At 38.7% G+C, this 24,901-nt stretch overlaps 1 protein-coding gene across 1 annotated transcript in view; it reads left to right on the forward strand.

Moving 5' to 3' along the window:
- The window catches only part of iars1 (isoleucyl-tRNA synthetase 1), a 62,758-nt gene extending 38,171 nt beyond the window's left edge, over positions 1-24,587 (forward strand). The window contains exons 17-34 of the mRNA XM_004548552.3: positions 66-152; positions 1,080-1,163; positions 2,863-3,007; positions 6,130-6,250; positions 6,479-6,570; positions 6,992-7,069; positions 7,606-7,727; positions 10,248-10,350; positions 11,143-11,226; positions 13,856-14,030; positions 15,776-15,885; positions 18,002-18,097; positions 19,607-19,783; positions 20,083-20,203; positions 20,459-20,584; positions 21,672-21,818; positions 22,688-22,840; positions 23,363-24,587. Coding sequence (XP_004548609.1) covers positions 66-152; positions 1,080-1,163; positions 2,863-3,007; positions 6,130-6,250; positions 6,479-6,570; positions 6,992-7,069; positions 7,606-7,727; positions 10,248-10,350; positions 11,143-11,226; positions 13,856-14,030; positions 15,776-15,885; positions 18,002-18,097; positions 19,607-19,783; positions 20,083-20,203; positions 20,459-20,584; positions 21,672-21,818; positions 22,688-22,840; positions 23,363-23,445 — 2,104 coding nt within the window. The 3' untranslated portion in view covers positions 23,446-24,587. The remainder of the gene's footprint in view (positions 1-65; positions 153-1,079; positions 1,164-2,862; positions 3,008-6,129; positions 6,251-6,478; positions 6,571-6,991; positions 7,070-7,605; positions 7,728-10,247; positions 10,351-11,142; positions 11,227-13,855; positions 14,031-15,775; positions 15,886-18,001; positions 18,098-19,606; positions 19,784-20,082; positions 20,204-20,458; positions 20,585-21,671; positions 21,819-22,687; positions 22,841-23,362) is intronic.
- Positions 24,588-24,901: the final 314 nt, after the last annotated feature.

The following is a 24,901-nucleotide window of genomic DNA, read 5'->3' on the forward strand; positions in this document are numbered from 1 at the left end:
CAAGAGAACAAATTAATTTTGTGTTATTGTCTCCCTGACCTACTTGTCTTTGTACCCCACTGTAGGTTCTACACACTGTTGGTGCTCTCCACAGCCCTGTTTGGGAAGCCACCCTTCAAAAATGTCATTGTTAATGGACTGGTGCTTGCCAGGTAAGTCTGTCTGCTTAACAAAACATCAGTTTACTTACTCAAAACGGTGACCCGTTTTTATTTTCTTCATTATCTGCCCTAAATATGCTGTTACTAATTAATGAAAGTAAACATAGTGCATCTCCTTTAAATGAGCTCGTAAAATGTATTTTAATTAAAGAATAACACCTTTTTTGCATAAGTATTTGGGTCTCCTGATATTTGATAACTTTGAAATACCATTTGTTATATACCAGTTATTCATTTCTTCTTAAAATGTTAATTTTCACAAACTCATCACTAATGTGTAGTTTTCGAGACTTAATGGCAAACTCGTTTGCGCACTTGGGGCGATTTTGAGCTGAAGAATTGTGCACTGAGGAGTAATCATGGCTTCAGGATCGCAAAACTGGGACTGACTCAAATAAACCTCACTATTCATTTTCCCAGTAATCAACGGATATTTCATGTACACAGAGGAGAACTGAGGTCTTTGGAACAGAATAAAATTCAGTAGCAGGCTCATATTTGTTTTCATTCTTTAAGAGGATTTGCTGACAAAGCAAATATTCCGGGCTATTTTTCCTGCACGTTTTGTGCAGAAATTTTCTATTTCCCAACACATATTGTGTTTTGTGCTTTCCCCCCACTAAATCCACTATTTACTTCACCTCATTACCACCATTTTTATTTTAGTTTTCTTCCCCCTATTTATCCCATCTTTGTTTTTCTTCTCCCCTTTTACTCTTAATCAGCGTGATGTGTGTATGCAGCATTTAGGCTTCAGACCCGCTGCTTCTCTGCAGCCTTGGGGTCTAAGTGCAGCTCTATGTTCGCCGGCCTACTGACCTGGAAGGACTTGACTAATTTGAATATTAAGTGCATGGTTTCCAACATACACTTTAATGCATGCGTGCTTTAATAACTTTGCTTGTCTCAATCCCACAGCGATGGACAGAAGATGAGCAAGCGCAAGAAGAACTACCCAGATCCTGGACTGATAGTGCAGAGCTATGGAGCTGATGCCCTCAGGTCAGCTCTGTGAGCGAGTGTGTGTTTGTGAAGCGTGAGTGCTTGTGTGCGCCGGTGGCAGGGTGTGGGCTACCTTCACTTGTGTTTTTGTTTTAAAAAGTTTGAATTGCTGTCTGCTTAAATACAAATGGGCCCACTCCTACATACATTACAGACACACTCATGCACATTACATGCATACAAATGCCCCTCTTTATACATTCTTTCTCCTTTGCCCCGAGCAGGAAGAGCACTATGGCCATATGGCCTAATGAATAAACCACTATGCAGCTGCACCATATGCTCACATATACACTGATGGGGAGAGAGCTGCTAAAATGAAGAGGAAAAAGGCAACAATTGGATTCTATTTGAGACCTTCATTTTTCACTTTTCTGGCTTTAATCAGTGCTTACAGTATAACCATTATGGTGTAGTGAGCTTCAAAAGGCAGACTGATGTACAGACTATAAGGACTTTTTTTTTAGTACTTTTGAGTAGTGACAACTACGTCTCCTACATATTTTAGCAGTCGGAGATTCTGCCTATTCTGTATTTTTTTTTTCTCTTCCAAATGAATCTCAGTGTTGCTGCTATTAAAATTACTCATTGCTTGTTGCGTGAAGTTTCATCATCATTCAGCTTGCTTACAGAACCCCCCCCAAAAAAATGTCCATCAGTGTGCTGATGCCTGCCAGAGAATATTACACTAATATGCGTTATTTGTCAACTGTGGCTTTAATGGAGGCAAGAAATTAATTTGCACTGTGATGGTTGCTGCTGGTAAAAACAGGTTTTGGGACAAAATGTCCTTGAAGCATTTCAGGATGGACATGTGCAACTTTATATTGAGAAAATGCACACTGTCACATAACTTTATTTTAGTACTTTTCAGAAAGTATCCGATAATGTTTTCCTAGCATTTATAGAGAGTTTTTTTTTTTTCATTTTTAACTGTGTTTTGGACAAAACTCAGACTCTTTTGTCAGTGCAGCTGGGAGCTGATGGGGCTGCTTAGAGACTTTTGCTCATACCTCCATACACTGATTGGCTGCTGGTGTGTGTTTAATGTGCTTAACAGAATTTTAAAAGAAAATCGCTTGTGTTAGGTTTTAAGAACACACTCTAATCCACAAATATTGATCTTCCAAAGTGGCGTAAGACAGAAATGAACATAAATCAAACTTATTAAACCATAGCTTTGGTTCAGCTTGTAGATAGCTCACTGGTTTCCATAAATCAGCTTTGGCATCTTTGCCAAGATGTACATGAACTAATACACTAAAATAAAAACTGTCACATCATGCATATATTGTTGATGTGAAAATTAATTTCATGCATTATGTTCTATGTAAGTCATAAAGTCATGACCCTCAGCTGTGTAGTGTAATAACAACCATTAGAAAGACTGAATGTAAATGAAAGTCACTGTGTATTTAAAATGGAACTGAGAAAGATAGATTTTCAAAAGTGAAACTCTTTTCATACTTTGGTAGTAACGAGTGGCATTAATGAGGCACTTTCATCCAGAGAACTGTCACTGGATATTTGCCTTCTCTGTAAACCTTCGAGATGGTTGTGAAGGAGTCAAGCCATCAGCAGGGGTTGGTTGGGGTTATCCTTATTCAGTACCTGTATACTCTCTGTTTTCTCTATTGTCAGTCGCTAATATTTGATCTGCACTCACCACCTCCTTCACTTCCACTGTCCCTCTCTGCAGACTGTACCTCATCAACTCTCCTGTAGTGAGAGCAGAGAACCTGCGTTTCAAAGAGGAGGGTGTGCGAGATGTGCTAAAGGATGTCTTCCTGCCGTGGTATAATGCCTATCGCTTCCTGGTGCAGAATGTTCAAAGGTTACAGAAGGTACATTTGCAATGAACAAAAGTCAGACTCATTATCTTTACAATTCCTGCAGTGTTCCTCTAGCTTTTTCTGCTTCACAAACCACAGCACTTTCTCATAATACGTAAGTTTCCTACAAATATCCGCCAATGAATTATTATTTGGTTGTTGCTGGCACAAAAAAAAACTTGTTGTTGTTAATCCAAAGTCTGCAGTAATAACTTGTATTATCAGAATCAGAATCAGAATACTTTATTGATCCCTGGGGGAAATTATTTTTTGTTACAGTGCTCCATTTTAAACCAACATTAAGACAAGACAGACAATACGCTAACTAAGAATAGTACAATATATACATATATATACATACATACATAAGTCACTCATAAATAAATAATTGGAAAAGAAACATGTGTAGTTGTAGCAGCAAACAGTGTGTTAAGTGGATGCGTTGTACAGGGAGATGGCCACAGGCAGGAATGATTTCCTGTGTCGTTCAGTGGTGCTTTTCGGTAATCTCAGTCTCTCACTGAACGAGCTCCTGTGACTGACCAACATGTCATGGAGTGGGTGGGAGGTGTTATCCAACATTGTCTTTATCTTGGACAGCATCCGCCTCTCCGACACCACCTTGAGGGAGTCCAGCTCCATCCCCACAACATTGCTGGCCTTACGGATTAGTTTATTAAGTCTGTTGGCATCTGCGACCCTCAGCCTGCTCCCCCAGCATGCAACAGCATAGAGGATCGCACTGGCCACAACAGACTCATAGAAAATCCTCAGCATTTTCTGGCAGATGTTGAAGGACCTCAGTCGCCTCAAAAAATAGAGACGACTCTGGCCCTTCCTGTAAAGTGCTGTGGTGTTTTTAGCCCAGTCCAGTTTATTGTCAATGTGTACTCCAAGGTATTTATAGTCCTCCACAATGTCAACACTGACCCCCTGGATTGAAACAGGGGTCAAGTGTTTCCTGGTCTTCCTGAAGTCCACGATCAGTTCCTTGGTCTTTGCCACATTGAGCTGCAGATGATTCTGCTCACACCACGTGACAAAGGAGTCGACCACAGCCCGGTACTCTGTCTCATCATCCCTGCTGATGCATCCAACCACCGCAGAGTCATCAGAAAACTTCTGAAGATGGCATGTCTCTGTGCAGTGTTATATTATATTAGTGTTTAATGGATGGCTGGGTATTTCAGCCTAATTTGAAAAACTTGGAAGCTAGATTCTGCTGTGCATATTTATATAAAAAAAACATTATTATTATTCATTTGTATTTGCTCAGTATCTTGACTTACCTAATAATGGGATACTTACTGAGAGTAGCTTTATGTGGCATAGTGCTCCTAAGAAAATAGTAATTACCTGCAACTGCCTTTAAGAAATAACCAAGTTTAAATATAAAAAAGACAGGAGAATTATGCGATTTGCCAGTTCTCCACTTGTTCGTGATGACTTTTAGATTTGCAGTCCTTAGGGAGAGTCATGGAGTACAGTTTAAATCCAAGTTTAAAACCAGAACCCAATAATGCCAGAAAAAAAACATGAATGAAGGTGCAACTTCAAGCTAGACTGACATCAACAGTGGGTTCTGTGAATTTTTAAGTCAGGTGCTATTAAGCTATTGTTAATGGGATGAGTTGATTAAAAGTTCAGATTCAAAAAGATGAAATAGTGCAGCACCTGTGTGTCTTCAAACTTTAGAGCCCATGAACACCAACATATTTGATTAAGAGCAATTGCATCCTCTCACTGCATTTCCCTGCAATCTATCTGCTGTCAAGTCTGTTTAAAAATGCCAAAACGCTTAAAATACCTTAGAAATTGTAAAGAGCAGATCTTAGTTCTTGAACCATTTTAATATCAGGCTGTTTTAGGCACTTTACAGTCAGAAACAAGAGTCTGTATAATACTTGTCCAGAGAAGCAGTTGCCTCTTAATATCTTTCTGATTTGTCAGTGCCAACTGCTGTTATAACACTGTGCATGGAGATGGCACGGGTATCTAAACTACAGCAGCAACTGCTTTCCTTCCCTGTAGATGGTACACATCAGCATGTTCAAATTGATATACCACTATTTTATTCAACTGACTGTGCCACAGTTTAGAAAACAGCACAACTTCTGCAAATCACCCATAAAACTAACCACATCTATGAGCTCTATTTAAGGATTGTGCTCATACGCAATTTATACCTGTTTAAAAAAAATGTGGTCCATGATGCTGCTGTTATACAAGAGGTGGAATGGTTGGAGATTGTGGCATGACCAAAAAGTTCGCACTGCGCATATTATGAGCTTTGGTTCTTTTTGCCTTTAAAGTGGTGACTTAAAAAAGGAGGCCAGGTTTGCGACCACTTGCAGTCAGTTGGCATCTTCAAAGTGACTTTGGCACGCCAAGACAGCAATAGAACGATGATGAAACAGCAATAAAAAGGAGTCAGTCATCTATTGGTCTGCTGTTGCAATTGTGTGCAATCTGTTGTTGAGGAATTGGCCAGTTGTATGCACAGAAATTTACATTAACTGCTTAATTCAGATATAACCTTTCTTTTTATAGGAATATTATGGCAAAGAGACATGTTGCAGGCATCTTGCGCTTGTTAGTGCAGGCTCAGATTGTTTGCAACATGTTTGCAGTCTGTCTGCATTTATAAATTAAATAGAAGTTATTTACAAACCTTCACTAGCATGTCAGAGTGTGATTTCAGTCAATCTGAGTCGAGCCAAGATTGTTTGGAGATAGGTTGTCTCCCACCAGGATACTGGTGTGATGACCTTGAACTGCCCAGAGGTTGAGGGTGTGACATGCTCTACCTCTGGGCTAAACTACTTGCAGTTTGTTTTTGACAGCAAAAAAAAAAAACAAAAAAAAAAAACACACCCAGCATAATCAGTGGGTAACCACAGGTTTTCCTTGGTCACAAGGAGACTCCCATCTTATTTTTATTCTGTGACTGAGTTGTAAGCGTGGCGGCCCAAACTACTGCTGCTTCTACTTTTCTTATTGATGCACGAAGCATATTTTTGGCAGGTTTTCTAATTCTTCACCTCATGCTCTTGTAAGACAACCAAATAGCATTAATTTGCATCTGTGCTTGAGCAATGATTTTATATATATGGCTGTATGTATTTCCGTCTTAGGAGGAGAATATTCACTTCCTATACAATGAAAACACAGCAAAGAAGAGCGACAATATCATGGACAAATGGATTCAGTCATTCACGCAGTCCCTCATACAGTTCTTCAAGGCTGAGATGAAAGGTGAGACAGACGCTCTTAACACATGCAAATGTTTCAGTCACTTTACGTGACAATGACTCATAATTCTCTGGAGACTTATCCTATCCTAACCTTAAACCAGCAGGGGTTGAGTCCCCACCACCATTAATAGATTTATATCTAACTCTTATATCCTTAAGTCTTGCGTGCAACTATTTATGATGTTTCTCTTTCCAGTGTAATTAGACTGACAGTTTTTTCTGGTCACAGCTTACCGCCTGTACACCGTTGTGCCTCGTTTGGTCAAGTTTGTTGACATGCTCACCAACTGGTACGTCAGGACCAATAGACGCCGCCTGAAGGTGAGATCACAGCTCTAAATCTGTTCTTGTTTTTATGTAAAGAAGATGTGGGTGAAAGCAAATGATATATCACTCTTACTAAACTCTAAATGATGACTCAAAATATTACTGTATACAAAAATAGATATTAGATAATAGATATTATTATACTTTGCAGAATATTTTCTTTATTTGGTGCAGAATACAGTCTTGTAATTACTAAATGAATAGTATTAATTATTTATTTAAACTACTGTTAAAAGCATCGTTAACACATCCTTCACCTGTGAACATTTTATAGAAGTGCGTTTTTAGCCATGCTTGTGAACAATTGGTTCATTTCAACTCAGGGCACATGCACTAATGTCAGCGAGGGCATTTTTTAAATCTTTTTACTGTTCCAAGGGGAAAGAACTTATTGATGTGCATGCGAACTTTATAGGGCGAGAGTGGCACTGAGGACTGCTTGTGGGCGCTGGAAACCCTCTTCAGTGTTCTGTTCTCCATGTGCAGGCTGATGGTGAGTCATCCGCTTTCTGTGTTTTAGTGTGTGTGAGACTGAGAGAGAGGGAGAGAGAAGAGATTGCATGAGGAAAATTTCTTGTGGTGAGGTTGTGCTTTTGTGTATGCAAGAAATAAAAGCATAAAGCTGCTATTGTAAAGGTGTGTTTGTGTGCACACTTAACTATGAATAATTCATGAGTAGTAGGAGTTTTTATTTATAACACATTGATGTTTGCATGTGAGGCATGAGGCTTGCTAAGAATCAGTAATCCTAACACAGATCAATACAGATCAGCTGTGTGGTATGCAAGTTAATTAGCCATGGTTGGAATAAAAGAGAACCACATAAGAAGTAAACTCACAGTGGCACAATTCTGTTTGATCTTTAGCGACAGTTAAGGGGGAAAAAAAACTACATAAAAATTGCGCTTCTGACTTTTAGACCTTCTTGTCTGAAAAATGTAAATTAACTACAGTGTCACTCATCCAATAAATTTTCCTCTTTCTCTTTTTCTCTCTCTGTACTTGCTTTCTTGCCTTTTACCCCTTCAGGCTCCTTTCACACCCTTCATTACCGAGATGATGTACCAAAATCTGCGTCACCTCATTGACCCTGCTTCTGTCGAAGAGAAGGACAACAGCAGCATCCACTATCTCATGCTGCCTCAAGTCAGGTTGGAAAAATCCTTTCAGTAATCTGAGAGGAATTTTTTTGCCACTTAATGTGTTTATTATCATTACTGTCAACAGTAGATCACATGGATACGACAAAAACAGAATTCGCAGCCGAGGGGACTCTATTGAGCTCCGCTCAGCTCTGCGGTGTTTTTGTCACTGCTGTTCAGGGAAAAAACAAAAACACCAGGCGAAAGAAAAAGAAAAGAAATCACATAGAACGGGACAAAAGTTGTTCATTTAGTATGTCTATGAAGGTTCTCAGTCATCCAGGTCATCGTAGTCAAAGGAGCTTGCAAGCTCCTTTGACTGTTCATTTAGTAGCTTCAGTTCCAGATCCAGTTATCAATAGTTGTTGGAGATCCAGACAGAGCTAAATAGAGGGTAATTGATGAAAAATCCAAGTTGCTGATATTGTTTAACGATTTGAAATGAGGAACAACCTTTCTTGAATTAATATTAAATGGTACTCTAAATCAGGTTCTCATCTACAGATAATTCAAGTACATTTTCATATAGATAATCAGCTGACCGTTTAGTAATACAGAAGACAGAAGTAACTCTTCTGTCTTGGCAGCAGTAGTCCTTGTTCTGCTGTGCAGTCTTGGTTAGTTTGGCATAGCAGCACATGAACCATGCTCTGGTCAGAGTGGCCCTCCAGCTCACAGCAACTCTCCCAGAAAGCAGAAAAGGTCTACCATTGCTAGTGGCAGTTCATCATGGTGTCATAAAAAGAGGAAGTGCTGTGGGCTAGCAGGTTAGCATGACTTAACTTTTAAAACAGGATTGAAGAATGTGGGGAACCACCTCCAGCTGCAAGTATATTCTGCAATTTAGGTGCATAAGTAAACTAAGAATCTGAATCTGTTCTTCAGCCATTTTAATCTAACCAAGTTCAACTGGGTTCATTGGCTTTTCTTGGCACATGGCACTCAGCAGCAAAAACAAAAAGCACACTTGTGTTAGCTCCTTTTCTGAGAGGATATCCACTGCTTATGTAGTCTAATCAGGGTCAGCCACAGTGTGTGGCTGTACTTTATCACAATTGTACTGAACTCTTAACTCTTCAAAGTAGATTTGGAGAAGTTTTCAGTATTTTCTTTGTAATTTCCAGGCTTTTCTCATTCTGTCCCTTAATTCCTGTTGTTCTTCATCTTCATCCATTTATCTTTGAATGTTTAGATTGTTTACATATTGAACACAGTGACCCTAGTTTTTAAAAAATGTGCCCCTCATTACATTTTAAAAGAAGAAAAACAATTCTTGATCATTCGTAAAATTGCTATTTGAATGGAATAGCCGGCTAAGACTCTTTGATATCGAGAGTTACTTTTTCAATTTTTTGTTCACTGCTGTTTTCTCTAGAAAATGAGTCTAATCCTGTTTGGGGTTTTTAGGGTAATTTCTTTTTCTGTCTTTAGACAGTGTTATAGTAGAGATTTTAGAAGAGGCTGAGAAATATTCATGCAGAATTGCACAGACCCTTTCTTGATTTTCGGCCCTGCAGAATGGATATAGCTCACAAAATGTGTTCTTTTCATTTCCTTTCACTTCAATTACTCCAGTAAAAATTGTGGCTTGGCGGCTGATCAGTTTTGTAATGCCTGGGAGGAATTTCTAATTGCCCAAACTTAATTGCATCATCTTTAACTATAAAAAAGTTCTGACGTGATTAAATATCCATTTGATTTAGCATAAGGAAAATAGTTTGTGTAATGGTTCATATAATCTCCCCTGTCACTTAGGCAGCCCTCAGGGCTGATGCTTTATTAGCTGCTTGTCCTTCCTGCTGTCAAATGAGAGTACTTCACCTTCCTCCCAAAGGTCAGCTACCAATCAGCTGGTGGGAACAGCCGCTCGTCAATCACCTCATTAAATGATTGGTTGTCCCTGGCCACCCACTCCTCTTGTTTTACTCCAATGTGGCGTGCACACTGAGAAGACACAAGTCACGAGTAAATGAACAAGCATTGTGCATAGTTCTGTGTGCCTGCAGATAGTTAGGGATAATATTGCTATTATGTGTGATTATTAGTGGCTGAACAGCTCTAATTTGAATTCAGAGGTGGAAGTCTTGTTGTACCTTATTAGTGGAGCTAAATAGATGGTTCTGAACTCTGTCTTTTATATATGCAGTACTGACCCTGCTGTTCTCTAGTGTTTTCCTCAACAGATAATCCAATTAATTTCATAAATCACCATTAACGAAAGATGAGGATTGCTCTTAGCGGTAAAATTGCTGCTGTCCACCCAAGAATTTCCTACACATAGTTTTACAGAATAATGTATATTTATTCTAAGAGGATGTGTTATTGTTATGAGTGGAGACTGACGTCACGTGGCTTAAATGAACAGAGCTCAGTCACTTCTAGTTTCAGTTGATGGTATTCCCATTCCTAATCTCATTCTCTCCGGTGTCACAGAATAGACTGAGTTATCCAAACACTGATTCTCTCACTCGGTGCTGCATATGATAACATGAAAAGTATGACACTCAATATTTTTTTCTGTTTTTACAGGGAGAATTTGATTGACAAGCGCATTGAAGGCGCCGTCTCTCGGATGCAGTCTGTGATTGAGCTGGGCAGAGTGATCAGAGACAGGAAGACCCTGCCTGTCAAGGTAGATTACCATTTTGACCCTATCCACTTCTGTAATCCACTGGGATCTACATGGTATCTACTCTATAGGAAACATGATTTAAAATGTGGCAAGAAGAGTCTTTACTCAATGGTCACGTACTTCATTTCTCCAGGACTTTCACGCACATTTTACATTGTTTATCAGTAGATTCATCCATTGCCTTCTTGTGATGTGATTGAAAGCTTATGAAGAGGGCTCTTTCAGATAAAATGTTGGACTTCATTTGAAAAGCACCATTGGAGCTGCCAAAAACAGAAATGAATTCAGAAAAACAAAGAGACACAATTTAAACACAGTCAGATTCCATCAGATGTGATGTAATATGGACCATGTCTGACTCAGGTGCTGGATCATTTCCTGAGTTACTCCCATATTATGTTTGTTTTTCTTGGTAGTAGTATTCTTTATTGAATTTGGGTAAAAAAAAAATCATAGAAGACTCAACAGATGTAATTGTCCAAATGTAAATAATAATAATAATAATAATAATACTATATAGAAAGTTCTGTTTTAAAAAAAATGATCCAATATATAGCCAAACACAGGATTTAAGAATTGCAGTTTTGTTTTTTGTTGCTCATTTTCTCGTAATTGCAGTAGATTGACCCTGTGTCAAAATGTACTTACTTTTCATACTGTAACAAGGTTTATGATGAATTGGTATTTTACTTTACAGCTACATTATCTAAATGTAGCTGAAGGTGTATGCTAGTTTGCATTGTGCATGCTTTTTCTTTAATGTTGGTTTTAGCTTTTTGGTTTGTGTTACAGTACCCATTGAAGGAGGTTGTAGTCATCCACCAGGACCCAGAGGCTCTGAAGGACATTGAGTCACTGCAGAAATACATACTTGAAGTAAGTAAATTAGAAAAAGTAAATAGAACACCCAACCATTCAAACATTTATATTGTATTGTGTATTCATATTGCATTCTTTTGTTTTGTTTTTTGGTAAATTGGGGAGATTGATTTGCTTTTACTCATGCACTGTTGGAGGGGGTATTTTCTTGTCACTTTCTTGCAAAGGTTTTCCCCAGCCTGTAATTCTGTTGCTTTGCTGTGCTTTGATCAGTACTATTTAACTTATAATCTAAAGAGAAACATCCCTGGAACCGTGTTTACACTCCAAAGCCACTGCTGTTGATTTGATAGAGGGGATGAACATCAGAGGGAGTACATGTTCACACACTACTTGGATCTTTAGCTGTAATTGAAATTTCAGTGTCTGTTTCGTGCAAAAAGAGGGGTGAAGCACATGCCTCTAAATGTTATTTAACATTTGATCTACCTTAGTTGCCACATTTCTCAACTGCAAAGTGCAATCACAGGCATGTTTTCTTTTTTAAGAGCATATCATAAGTCTTCTGTGTACCAATGTCAGTGTGTGCTTATTTACTAGACAGTGAGGATCGATTCAGGTGTGAGCTGGATTAATTCAGGTGTTTAACAGGCTTGCAGACTAATCCCCATTGTCTTTAAATCCTTGAAGTCCTTACCTTTTTATTTTTCCAACAAAAGAGGACATTATAGTACTGTCATAGAGAAGAATGTTCTCACCTTTGCAGGATTTTGTACGTCTTTGTTTCTTGAAATTGGAAAATTGATTCAACCCCCCACATGACTGCGTTGACGAACATTAACACAACTTTTACAGAAAAGAGCTTCTGCTGCGTCTTCTGCTGGATCCTCCAAGCTTTATCTTAGTTCTAGCCACTTCTTATCTATCACTCTGTTTTATTTCTGGTGGGGAGGACATTTAACCTTGTCAGCCTCTAGCTTTCCTGCCAGTAAACAAGGTTTATTCAGTCAGAATTGAGAGCAGTGGAGGCCTTGCAGCCCGGTAAACAATCTTTGGAAGCTGAATTTTTCTATTGTTTCTTAATTTCAATAAAACCACATTAAGTATAGATTCATCTTTAAGCACAACAAAGATATTTTATGTTTTAGGTTTGACCTTTTTTGTGGCCAGTGTTCATGTGTCTGACGAGTACTCAGGAGCAAGAGAAAGATTAACTAAGATGCAAAAACCGATTTACATGTTTTTATTGTCCTTGTGGAACAGGTAAACATTTAATATAATTGAATGAATTCTCCTAACATTCAGGGAGGAGAGGTTGGAGTCAGAGTGAGACTGGCTGTTGTGGCCATCTGAATTTTAGCTTGGGTCAGCTTTGCTTTGTTGACAGTCTTGTTGGTGACTCTGTCAGCTTAGTTTCCTCTGAGCTTTATGTCAAATATGAAATGAGTTGCTTTTTTGAGCTGACAGGCTTCCTTCATTGTAATGCACCAGCACACTAAGTCATCACACACACGTTCCCCTACACAGACTAACAGAACCTCAAAGCCATATTTACCCTCAAGATTAAATGAGCTATTTCTTTGTGAAATCAACCCATTGATAGAATCCCATTTTAAGTAAGCTTATATTTTCAACCCCCCAGTGCCCTTAAGGTTTATACATCGACCCTCTACAGTAAGCTTATCTGTGCTCTCTGTCAGCAAGTCAACTGTGCTAGAGCTTGATCTCAGTCACAACCTACAGCATTGTGATTGACTGGACCAATGGATGGCAAGGCCGGGCGGGTGTCAGTATGGCTAAATTAAGTATTGCTGATATGACTGGATCACAGATGCCCCCCCTTCTCCCTCTCTCTCTCCCCTGACTGAAATATTGACTGAAAAGTGGGGATGGCTTATTGGAGATTTACAGATTGACTGGCTTACTGACTATTTGATTTCAGGGCTGATGTACTCTTTGAGTGAATGGTGATCATTTTTGACTTGCCCTGTACAACTCTAGTATATAAAGTTTTTAACTTTTGTATTATTTCAACTGATTAGAAGTATCTGCTTGTTTTTCTACATAAATAAATAAACCATAACCATTTTCTCTGTTAACAACTGAAGCCCAGTGAGTTTATTGGCAGGTTCACATTAATGCTCCTTTCCGATCTAATGGGAACAGCCTTTGTAATGGGCAATGAATGAACATTTTTAAAGTAAAGTAAAGAAGGGATTGGACAAGGACCCTTCAGCCATGTTGCACAGTTTGTCTGTTTGTTTGGAACGACAGCGCCAGAAGAGCCAGCTTATCCAAGCAGTCAGGAGATGCATAAATCAATCATCTATCAGTCAACTTCTATTAACAGCAAAACTTGAGTCTATAAATCTTGTACATTGTGAGTGTTCATGTACGTAATCAAATGTGTAGTAGTAATAAAAGTACAGTAACTCCCCTGTAACAGTTTACTTTAGCTTAGGTTTTGCTTGAAGTATAGCAGAATAAGATGTTGGTATGTCATTACAGTGAATTTTATATTGAGTTCCAAGCACATCCATAGTACGAGTGACCTACTGTACACTGTTTTTGTACCTGTATCAGTCTTGGGCAGATGACATTGTATTCCCCAGTGTGAGATATTAACAATTTTGCAGCCAACTAAAAGACAATGACATGGTGTGTTTGACTATTCTTCATTCCCCAGGAGCTTAATGTGCGACAGTTGACACTTTCAACAGACAAGGACAAGTATGGTATCCGCCTGAGAGCCGAGCCAGACCACATGGTGCTGGGCAAGAGATTAAAGGGGGCCTTCAAAGCCGTCACTGCTTCTATCAAGGAGCTCACCAGCGAACAGCTTGAAGCCTTCCAGAAGAAAGGTGACAAAAAATTTTAAAAAGTAAATAATCACAAAATTGTTTCAGCAGTGTTGCTGAAAATTAGCGGCCTTATGTTCTGTATTGACTTAATCTTTATGTATCCTTTTTTTTTTATGTTTGCTTGTTTTCTAGCGGTGTTATCAAATTATTAATCAGCTGGCAGTGATATTGCTAAACAAATAATAAAGTGGTGAAGAACAATCAGTTAGTGTTAACGACGAATCCTCGACGAGGAAACCAGTTTATCCTCTGAATCCAAACACTAGCTGGTCTGGAACAGGGTAGGGATCAAAGCAATGCAAGGTATCTTGTCTCTCCAATTATAGAAAGATGAGGAGAGCCCCCAGAGTCTTTGAGGAAGGAGGCAGAAGAGGTCAGCTGGACTGTGGGAACTTAAAATTTCCAATAACTTGCATGTTTGAAGTCCAGCCAGTTGTGAGGCGGAAAGAAGCGATGCATGGAAAGAGACAGATGGTAGAAAAATGTTGGAGAGAGTGCACAGAAAGAAGAAAATGTTTATAGTACTGCAAAGTTACAGTTCATCAATTAAAATCGAACGCAAGCCATGATGTGAAACTGCTTGCTATTAAACTAAACGGAAGCTATGAACAACAGAAGTGGAGCATTTTGTCTGTCTGAACAGTCAGAGTGAATGAATCTTACCATGGAAAAAAGCTAATGGCTCACACTTGAGTTGAGTCCACTTTTAAACTTTTTGTGTAATTTCCATGACTCTGAAAGCGAGAGATTGACCGGTAGGCTAGAAAGTGACTGTAGGTTGTGGCCAATATTCATAACCTATACCTTTTGATGCTATTACTTTCATGAGGTGGAAGAATAATGGTTAAGATAGAAGATGTAAAACAGCAACAAAGCAGGGAGGGACAAAGGAAATTAAAGCGTGGAAATCTCAGATTAGAGAGAAATGAAGCGACTGTTTCACCGAGCCTCCGGGTGAGGAAAAGTGAAGAGGACAGGAGAACACGGTCATGGTTTTTAGTCAGAACAGAGATATGGGTAATTGCTGCCACTGGCAAAATGGAGATATGAACCTGAGCAGATTGCATTTGCGGTATTGTTTTAAAGCTCAGATCTAGTGCGGATGCAGCTAGAAAGACTTAAGTTTTAAGTAATATTAAAATACAAACAAACATCAGTCCAGACCCCAGAAAACAAGAAAACAAATTAAATTTCAAGTTATAAATGAGAGCACTTTATTCATTGTGATTAAAACTCAAATCTCCTTTAGAAGTCCTGTCAGGAGATGAACTCTTCCACCAAATCATGGGGCACATTTATTTAAACAGAGATATAAATAGGTTGAATCATTTTTAACAGTGTCTGCAGCCAGTTTTGATTCATTCACAACACACATCAGTAATCATTATGGCAAACCTTTTTTAAAACACTTAGAAATAATCCATTATCTCTTGCCAGCATAGTAATCCTTGTAAAACTAGATATTAGAATAGAAATGCAGATATTTTGTTGCATTAATTTATTATCAATAATTTTAATCATACACTAAGTATAGTGTTTAACATGGTTATACAATCCACATGTCATCCTTTTTTTTTCCTTAGGAAAAAAAATAATTACTATTTATTGAGATTAGAAAAGAAAAGATTTGTGGTAACCAACATTTTCTTACTTAAAATACTCAAAAACTTTGTTTATCTTGGAATTGATGAACGTTATATTGCTAAATGTATATATTTATGATGAATTATCTGCTTAATTTGCAGGCTCCATAGTGGTGGATGGTCATGAGCTCCATGAGGAGGACCTGAGGCTGATGTACACGTTTGATCAGAGCTCAGGCTCTGCACAATATGAAGCACACTCTGATGCACAGGTAAACCCAGTGCTCTTGGTATTACAACCCTGTATCCAAAGAATTTTGGCCACCGTGTGAAGTTTAAATAAAATGCAAGGAGGAGGTCTTGCAACCTCTTTGCTTTGGCTACCTGTCAATGTTGACTATATTCAGGTGCTCAGTGTAATGTGACTAGATCTTAAAAAAAAAAAGAACTACTCTGCTGCTGTTGCTACACCAGGCTGCCACATGCTGTAAATGCATTTATGTTTCTTTACTGTGAGTGTGATGTATGAAATTATTTCGCAGCTAAGTGGAATCAGTATATATGCATTTCCCAGAGGCCCTCTCTAATCAGTGCTCTTTCAACCGCATACATGCCACACGGCTGCAGCTTAATACCAGTTTACTGAGCTGGCTTTTTAATTCTCTGTTGCTCACTCGCTCACACTGACTCTTCAGGTTCCATCTGTCTGACGCTCTGTTCTCTCTCATATTCTGTTTCTCCATTGTTTTATGTGTACATTCACTCATCTTTCTCTCCTTCTATCCATGATAAAATGAGAAGCAGACAGTATATCCTTTACTGCTGCCTGGATGTTGTCTTACATTTTGACACTGTAAATGTTTGGGCAATAGGATAGCAGACTAACTGCTTAAAGATTGCTCTTGTCAACTCTAAATGTTAACCTTTTCAAAGTAATAGTTTGTAACAATGAGGTAAAGGACTGGATGGTTCAGTTTTAAAGTAATTTAATTACACTCACTGGCGCTTTTATGTATATCTTCCTAGTGCTGGGTTGAACGGCCTTTTGCCTTCAGAACTGCCTTAATTCTCTGTGGCATAGATTCAGCAAAGGACTGGAAACATTCCTCAGAACTTTTGGTTCATATTGGCACGATAGCATCAGACAGTTGCTGTAGAGTCGTTGGCTGCACATCCATGATGATAATCTTTGGTTCCACTGCATCCCAAAGGGCCTCTGTTGGATTGAGATCTGGTAACTGTGGAGGCTGTTTGAGTTCTCCTGTTAGAAGGAGCCATCAGAAGATGGGTACTGTGGTCATAAAGAGATGGACATGGTCAGTAACAATACTCGGGTAAACCGTGGCATTTAAACAGTTTAAACGATGCCATGCACATCACCATAAGCAGTCTAAATCATTGATAAAAGGGAGGATGGAGCCATGTTTTCATGTAATTTATGCCATCCAAAAGTTGAAGCGGATTCAAAGTCATCTGATGAGGCAGTGTTTTTCCCAGACATTTATTGCCAAAATTTTGTTGAATTGCAGCCTCAGTTTCCTGTTCTAAGCTGACAGGAGTGGCGTGGCAACCAATGCAATATTTTGTTCCTGTAATCCAAGTTTGATATTTTGTGCATTCAGAGATGCTCTTCTGCATACCTTTGTTGTACCAAGGGTTTATTTAAGTTACTTTTGCATTCCTCTCAGCTGGAAACAACCTGGCATTAGCATTTTTGCTCATGAATTGCCAAAAAGTGTTGGCTGATTAGATATTTCCATTAACAAGCATTTGAACATCTGTAGAAAAAAACATGGCCGCTGTATGTGTATATTAGGAGATTAGTAATGCTTGAAGATCTTTATTTTGTGTGAAATACTTTCTTTTTATGACTCGTATTCAGTTTTTGTGGCAGTTTTTGTATGCCAGGACGAGCACATTTCACCTCATTGTTTCTTTCTATTTAAGAGTATTATTGGAAAACACAGCACACAGTTAACTTGCTGTGCAGATAGTGCTATGTACATTTTTCACAGTTATAGCTACATTAACTAATGATCTTCTCACTTTCTGGATCAAAGTACCTGACATATCTTAAAGACATAAAAGCTTGGATTAGAATAAATACTAATGAAATTAATTAAACCTCCAGCTTAAATATTATTCCAAACATCTGTTTTAATCTAAAATAAAATAATAGTAATAATAATGTAAAATGGCTTTTTTATTTTTTACATTTGTTAGACCTGTTTGAAATATTAAGTTATGATCCCCAGAATTTAATCTTGTTTATTAGAGCGCCACATTCATCTCAAGTCACAGAAAAACATCAGGAGAGTTCTGTCATAAATTTTGCTAAGAGTTTAATCTTCCCCTCTTCTCTTCTGCTCATGATCTGTTATCATTTAGGTCCTGGTGCTGTTGGATGTCACCCCAGATCAGTCTATGGTGGATGAAGGCGTTGCCAGAGAGGTCATCAACCGCATTCAGAAACTACGCAAGAAGGTGGGGCATTTATTTCTGGACCACTACTAGCTGTGGAAACAAGAGGGACACATAACACACCACTCCTGAATTTTACAATCCAGTGTTTAATAAGCAGAACCTGACGTAGTTGCAACAGCAAAACAAAACATGCCACTAAGGCAGTTTGAGTGGTTTTGCTTCAGATGTGAACTTTTTGAGGATGTTTCCTTTATTTAAACAAACTAAACAATCCCCTGCTTTCACATGTATGATCATAGTCCTTTAAACCACTCCCATTTTAGTTAATCTGATGATGTTTCAAGACTGCAGCGTAGAGTCAAAACAGAAACTTTGCTTTTTGTTATATTTCCGTCACCCCAGTCCTCCCCCCGTTCGTCTTTATGTCTCATTGTATTGTCCGGGCAGTTTTGAAATCTTTCCACTGCAGCGTCACAGTTAGAGGTTTCTCCATCATAAGGCAGGCTTAATGGAAGCTTAATTACAGTCTGGCCCCTTTCAGATTCTAATGTTCGAGCTTTGAAGTGGTCTGGGGAGTAAAGACGGATTAGCCAACAGCCCCTTGTTTTCACAAGCAACAAACAGTTTTTTCCGTCCCCCTATAGCAGTGGTGTGCATTGGCTCCCTGCCAGGTTAAATTCCTCCAGTTATTTCAAACTGAGATCTGTCAGGAATTTTCCACCCTGTGGATGGGAATTAATTTTTAGCAATTCTTGTACATGTTTGGTAGTAGTTTGGTGGGTTGCACCTGTTATCACTGTTTGCGTGGGAGGCAGAGTTGAGAAACAGGGGTCACCATTTCCTTATTTTTAATGGACTGTTCCCCAACTGGAGAGATCTGTTGCTTTATTCCCCCCCCCTTCCCACCACACACACTCATACAGAGGCTCATGTGCACTGTACTAGCCCCATCAGGGTAGGATCAGTTACCTTGACTTGGAGAACCCTTTAAACCTTCTTCCTCTTATGGACTTCTCTGTACCTGGCTGTCTGTCCGCCCTTGAGCCAAATATTGCAAATGGCGTGTTTGCAAGAATGTGTGTGCTACACTGTTGGTACATGTGTGTGTGGCCGTGCATGTGTGTGCCCAGCTGCACACTCAGAATAGGATTAGATCAATGTGTTTGAATATGTCAAGGTTATTGGAAGTTTGCGGCATATGATGCCAAAATAAATGGGCTGTCATCCAGTAAAAATGTCCCCTTGTTTGCTTTCACCTTTATTTCTTCCTGTATGGTCTCTGCTTTTTAATCCAGCTATTCTACTCTTTTGTTCATCTTTTCATTTTGTTTGTCTCGTTCTTCCTTTCAGGTAATCATTTCCTCCAGATGTAATTTATTTATAAAGGAGGAAAAAAAACTTTGAAGAGAGTTACTTGTGCTAAAGATTTTTTGTGTCCTTTGCAGTCATTGGATTTGTGCTGTTGTTTGAAGACCCACTGAAGCAAGACTTTTAGCCTGTTTACTCACCTGCTCCAATAAAGAAAACTCTCACTTCTCATGCCACTTGTCTCTTAATGTCTGGTCTTAGGGGCATTTGGTGCCATCAGATGAGATAACGGTGTACTACCGCTCCCAGCCAGAGGGGGAGTACTTGGACTCTGTGATCAAGGCTCACACTGACTTCATCCTGGCTACCACAAAGGCTCCACTTCTCCCCTTCCCTGTCCCAAAAACTGCCAGCGTTATCATAGATGAAAAGACCCAGGTATAAAAGAATACGTGTAGACCAAGCAGGGTTATATATGACTGAGTTTTGTAGCAGCTTGTAGTCTGACACAACCTTAAAGCATTCATGAAACGTGCTGGAAAGTATTTAGCATATACATAATATACACAAGGAGCACTCAAATTGGTGTTACAGTAATAAAAATTTTTTAACTTTGTGTTTAGTGGTTACCTTCTTGCAAATCTCTTAAGTATATTTGTTGCAGTTGTCATGAGACTGAAACTTATGTGTGCTTTTCTCTATTGACTCTTTCACTCTTTGTTCTATGTCTGTTGCAGCTGAAGGGTTCAGACCTGGAGTTAACCATAGTAAAGGGATCTTCGGCCCCTCGGGCTCCTCTAAATGGACCAGCTTGCACATATGTCAACCTCCAGGTGAAGGTCAACAACAAAGAACAAGGTAGCACATGGGGAGAGAATCTGTTTTTCTCCAGTTTAAGTGGTGTAACAGGAAAACTGTAACTGTCTAATTTTAAATAGAGTTAAAATAAATATTCTCTGCTGATGATTGAGATTATACATATGTGCAACCAAATTCACATATAATATTAAATACAACTATAATATAAATACAGTAACATTATCTTACCTGTGATTTACTTTTAGTAACTGTTTGGCTATGTTAATAATCCTCTTGAACTGGTTTCTTGTGCAGAGGGTGTAGTGCTGTTGGAGAATCCCAAAGGGGATAACAGGCTAGACTTGGACAAGCTGAAGAAAGCGTGCAGCAGCATCTTTGGAACCAATAACACACAGCTCAAATTCTTCAGTGACGGAACTGGTGAGAACTAAACTCCCTTCTTTTTTATGAGAACATTTAATCATGTTATTTAAAAATGTACATCTTCTTTTTACCTCCAGATATTTAATAACAATGAAAATTCTTCCTTTATTACCAGTCGGTTATTTTATCTGTCATTTATTTCACTTTTCTTTTTATATATTTCTGGGTCCTTTATTTTGGCTGTTTTCGTGCTACACTTTAACCATTTTTAATTTTATAGTTTTTCTGCAGAATTTTGACTGTTTTTCTTTTCCACTTTTCTGATCTTCTTCATAGCTATAATGTCAGTAAAAAATAACAGAAAACACGGGTAGTTACACACAGTGTAGCAAACTTTCGCTGTAAAACTCCACTTTGCAGAGCAGTTCATTTTTAAGAGTAAGGATCATTTAAATTATTATTAAACAACATAATATTGTGCTTTTTTTCCCCAGCAAATTGAAATCAAAGAGAATTAATTAATTAATTATTTAGTCATAAAATGGTTCTTTCTGTTAAACTGTAGAGAAAATAAACATTTCATAAAGCCTTCTGACATAAGCTAGAGCACTTTATCATGCGAGAAATGCCAACAGAGCTTAGTCAGTTTTTTGATTTCATTTATCATGACAACAGTAAAATCAACCATTATCCTGTGATAATAAATCTTAAACTAATTTTATCTTTTAGGCCCCAGTCATGCAGGCCTAGAGACTGGTTCATGACAACCACCAGTCGCTAGGGAAAAATGAGTATTCCACAAAGAGGTCTTCTGTGCTGAGACCTCGTTGTGATTGCTGTGGTTGCCATGGACGTAGTTTGTGCCGACTTGTCTGCAAACACTCGACAGCTACTCACTAAGCAGTAACCGTGATGCAAACCTAAAGTGAATACTGCCTTGCCTTCATTTTATCCAGCAGCAGGCAGGGTGAAACAACCACTGACTAACTGGTTAGAGAATAAGCATTGCTCCCTAGCTATAGGTGGTTGCCAGGGGGTCTCCACCAGATCTCTAACTCTGTGTGACTGAGGACTTGTTGGTTTTTATAGATTTCACAAATCATCATGAAACATATGTATATTTGTAACTGTCTGTTTCTCACAGAGCTGACCAGCAAAACGGACGTGCAGACTCTGACTGGTAAAACTTTGTCAGTGACTGCGGGAACTGCGTCACCTGGCCCCGCCCCCTCCACCGACACCATCGCGTGTCCTTATGTAAACCTTCTACTATGCAACGCTCAGCCAGCTGGTGAGAGAAGCAGCCACAGAAACTGAATTTATGTGCACAACACGCTTTTCTCACTTCTAAAGATTAATCTTCGTCTGACCAACGTTTTATTTGAGAGAAATATTGAGAAGATTTTCTTTGTTTTGTTTTGTTTTTGTCCTCTTTATATTTGCATTTATATTCGAGATTGAACTAGTTTTAAATGAAAAGTTTGACATTGATTTTGCTCCAGACCAAATTTCCTCCACTGGGGCTTCAAACATTGATTCATATATTTATTCATTTATTCTGTACTTGTGCCTGCACAGCCACTTAAATTAGCTTACCACCAAAACTAAAAATGGTAAAGTGCTTGCCTGTGGTCATCAGCACCACAGGCAAATGGTCATGGTAAATGGTAAATGACCTGTATTTGTATAGCACTTTTCATCAAGATCATTTTTCATTTTTTTTGTAAGTTAACCAGCTGTTGGTGGAGACAGAGTGGCATCTGTCTCCTCATCGCTACCATCAACTACCATGTATATGGATTTCTTGTCAACATTACAGTTATTCCTATTATTTTAAGTGGATATTGACAAGGAGTAACTGTAGCTGTGTTTAGGTTTTTCTTCCATTTCTTCCAAGTCATGCATGCTGGTTGTGCAGTTATGATGCAGTTTTGCTTCTACTGCAGGAAATTGAGTATAATCCAACTTTATCCTTTGAGTCATTCAGTCTGTCCTTTCACCTTTCCCTTCTACTTAGCCAGGATGTTTTTCCTCATCTTTTCCCAGCTGAAGCTTGTATATATGCCCTCTCAGGACAGAACTATCCCTGCTAATAAAAAACATTGTTAATGATGTAACATGTGGTACAGTTCTCTTTAACACCCTCCCTATCTCTTCTAGAGTGCCAATCAGGAGACGTGGGTACCCTCCTACTGGTCAACCCAGTAGGCCAGAATCGGCTTAACCACGAAGGCTTGCTCTCTGAGACTGCCAAAGTTTTTGGCCTCCGCAGCAGGCGGCTCAAACTCTACCTGGATGAGGACCTTACTCAGGGTAAAAAAAAAAAGATCACTAAAACCATCACTGAAACAGATTTTAAGGCAATTAATGGCTGATAGAGATACGGTGATTCCTCCCACACTTTCTCATGAAAAGTTAGTAAAAACATGTAAATGTATTTGCCAGATTTTCCTTAAAATAGTACTCAGTACCTAGTAGTACATGCAGAAAAATGGCTTCTGTGACTGGAATAGATTTTGCAAATCTGCACATAGGCAGATTTTAAAAAAAAGATTTTCAGCTTGTAGGGAAAGCTGTAAGATTCTAGTTGTGTATGTTGTTAGATGCTAAGCTGTGTATTCTTTATTGTAACCAGTAGGACGTCCAAATCAAGTATAAAACACGAGTTAGTGCATTGTCATTTTTAAAAAATCGAAGCATTTTCCTGAAAGACACCAAGTTTCTTTTAACTGCTTTGATAAAGCAAAGTAACTTTCCTTAGCTGTAGGGTTTTAAAAGTTTTAAAAACTGCTCTTCTCAAATGTAATTTTAGCCATAAATACTTCTGTTTTCCAGAGCTGCCAGCTGATTCTTCAGTCAAATCTCTTGACACCAAAACTCTGTTTGTGAGAGTTCTTCCTACGACCGCTGAGGCATAAATCCACAAACCACCTGAAGAGCATTTGTCTCTGACAGACCACATGTTCCCTAAATGAAGGTTTCTACCACTCAATAGCCCGATTGATGTACGATGGAGTAGCATGGAGTAGCTTCATATGTTTATGATGCTTTTTGAATGCAAATCAGGCGTTGTCTGTCAAATTCAGAACTGTTAAAATGCAGAGTCACAAACAGAAAAGTCTTTGTGTAACATAAACTCAGATGGAAAAAAAAAAGAAGAACGTTTTGGGATGTCTTTATATTTAAATGGGGGGGTCTTTATAAGAGTCGATGGTCTCTCTCGCTCCAGTTTTCTCCCTGACAACCACACAGGTTTTCCCTCCTCATATTATCCTTGTCTGCAACTGTAAGTAGCTGTTTCTGAAAAGTATCTTGTTAGGTCATATTTAATGTCGACCAAGAAGGGATTTTTCTGGGTGATGGTGTACATTCTCTCCTAAAAAGTGGGTTCACCTCTGTAACACAGTGATGGTTCATACATAACCAGCTCTTTCCAGGTTTCGAGGAAACAGTTTAATTCGATTAACTGTCAATTTTACCAGTGGATGATTTTCTTTATTATGATAATGATGCAAGCTACTTCTCTTTGAGGCTTATTTGAAGGCAGCTTAGTCCAGAGTAATTATTGCTTTGTCTCATAATTGGAAAAGCAAATTTGGGCTATTGTGCTTATACACCATTTTGAATTTAACAGATAAACTCATTGTGCTCACTGCATTGAGAATCCTGTGACAATGGAAAAGGCATTTAAAAGGTGAAATGGGTTTTTGGGCTGCTGTACCTGGGGACAAAAAGGTTCTGCAATGAAAAGAGCAACAGATGAATAATGTACTATTTTAGGTGACTGAATAAATCAAAGGTGACTTGGAATCAGCATGTTTTTTTTTTTTCCTTGTCTCCTTTCTGTTCACTTAAACCTCTTCGTGGCAGTGAGAGACAGAATGTTTCTGTGGGATCCTGCAGTCTGACATTTTGAATGACTGATGTTACTTTCTTTAGCAGCAAGGTCAGAGAACAAATACATCAAAATGCATTACAGATGCTCTCAGCTGTGGTAAAAGTACACTTTGGCATGTGGACTTACTTTGAAAATGAGTTACAATAAAATCTCTGAAGTTAATTTCCCTCTTTATTTTAACTCCACGTGGGTGCTTTACTTTTTTACTGAACTGAAGTGTTAAAGGTAATGCATAATTTAGACTGTAGCTTCTTGTATGACACACAGGTACTCTTAAGGATTTGGCTGTTCAGTTTCTGTTTTCTCCTAGTCCGAAATAGCATCACATTCACTATCACAGTGAATTAACAAAGCAGCCCATGACCAAAATTAGATGACTAGTGCTAGCATAACTCCCAGCTGAACCCTCTGATCCAGATACATTCATCATTCAGTTGACTAAAAACAGCCCAAAGCAAGAAGACCTAATGTGTGAG

This window comes from Maylandia zebra, linkage group LG5 (genome assembly GCF_041146795.1).
Source record: "Maylandia zebra isolate NMK-2024a linkage group LG5, Mzebra_GT3a, whole genome shotgun sequence".
In the NCBI taxonomy this organism is placed as follows: domain Eukaryota; kingdom Metazoa; phylum Chordata; class Actinopteri; order Cichliformes; family Cichlidae; genus Maylandia; species Maylandia zebra.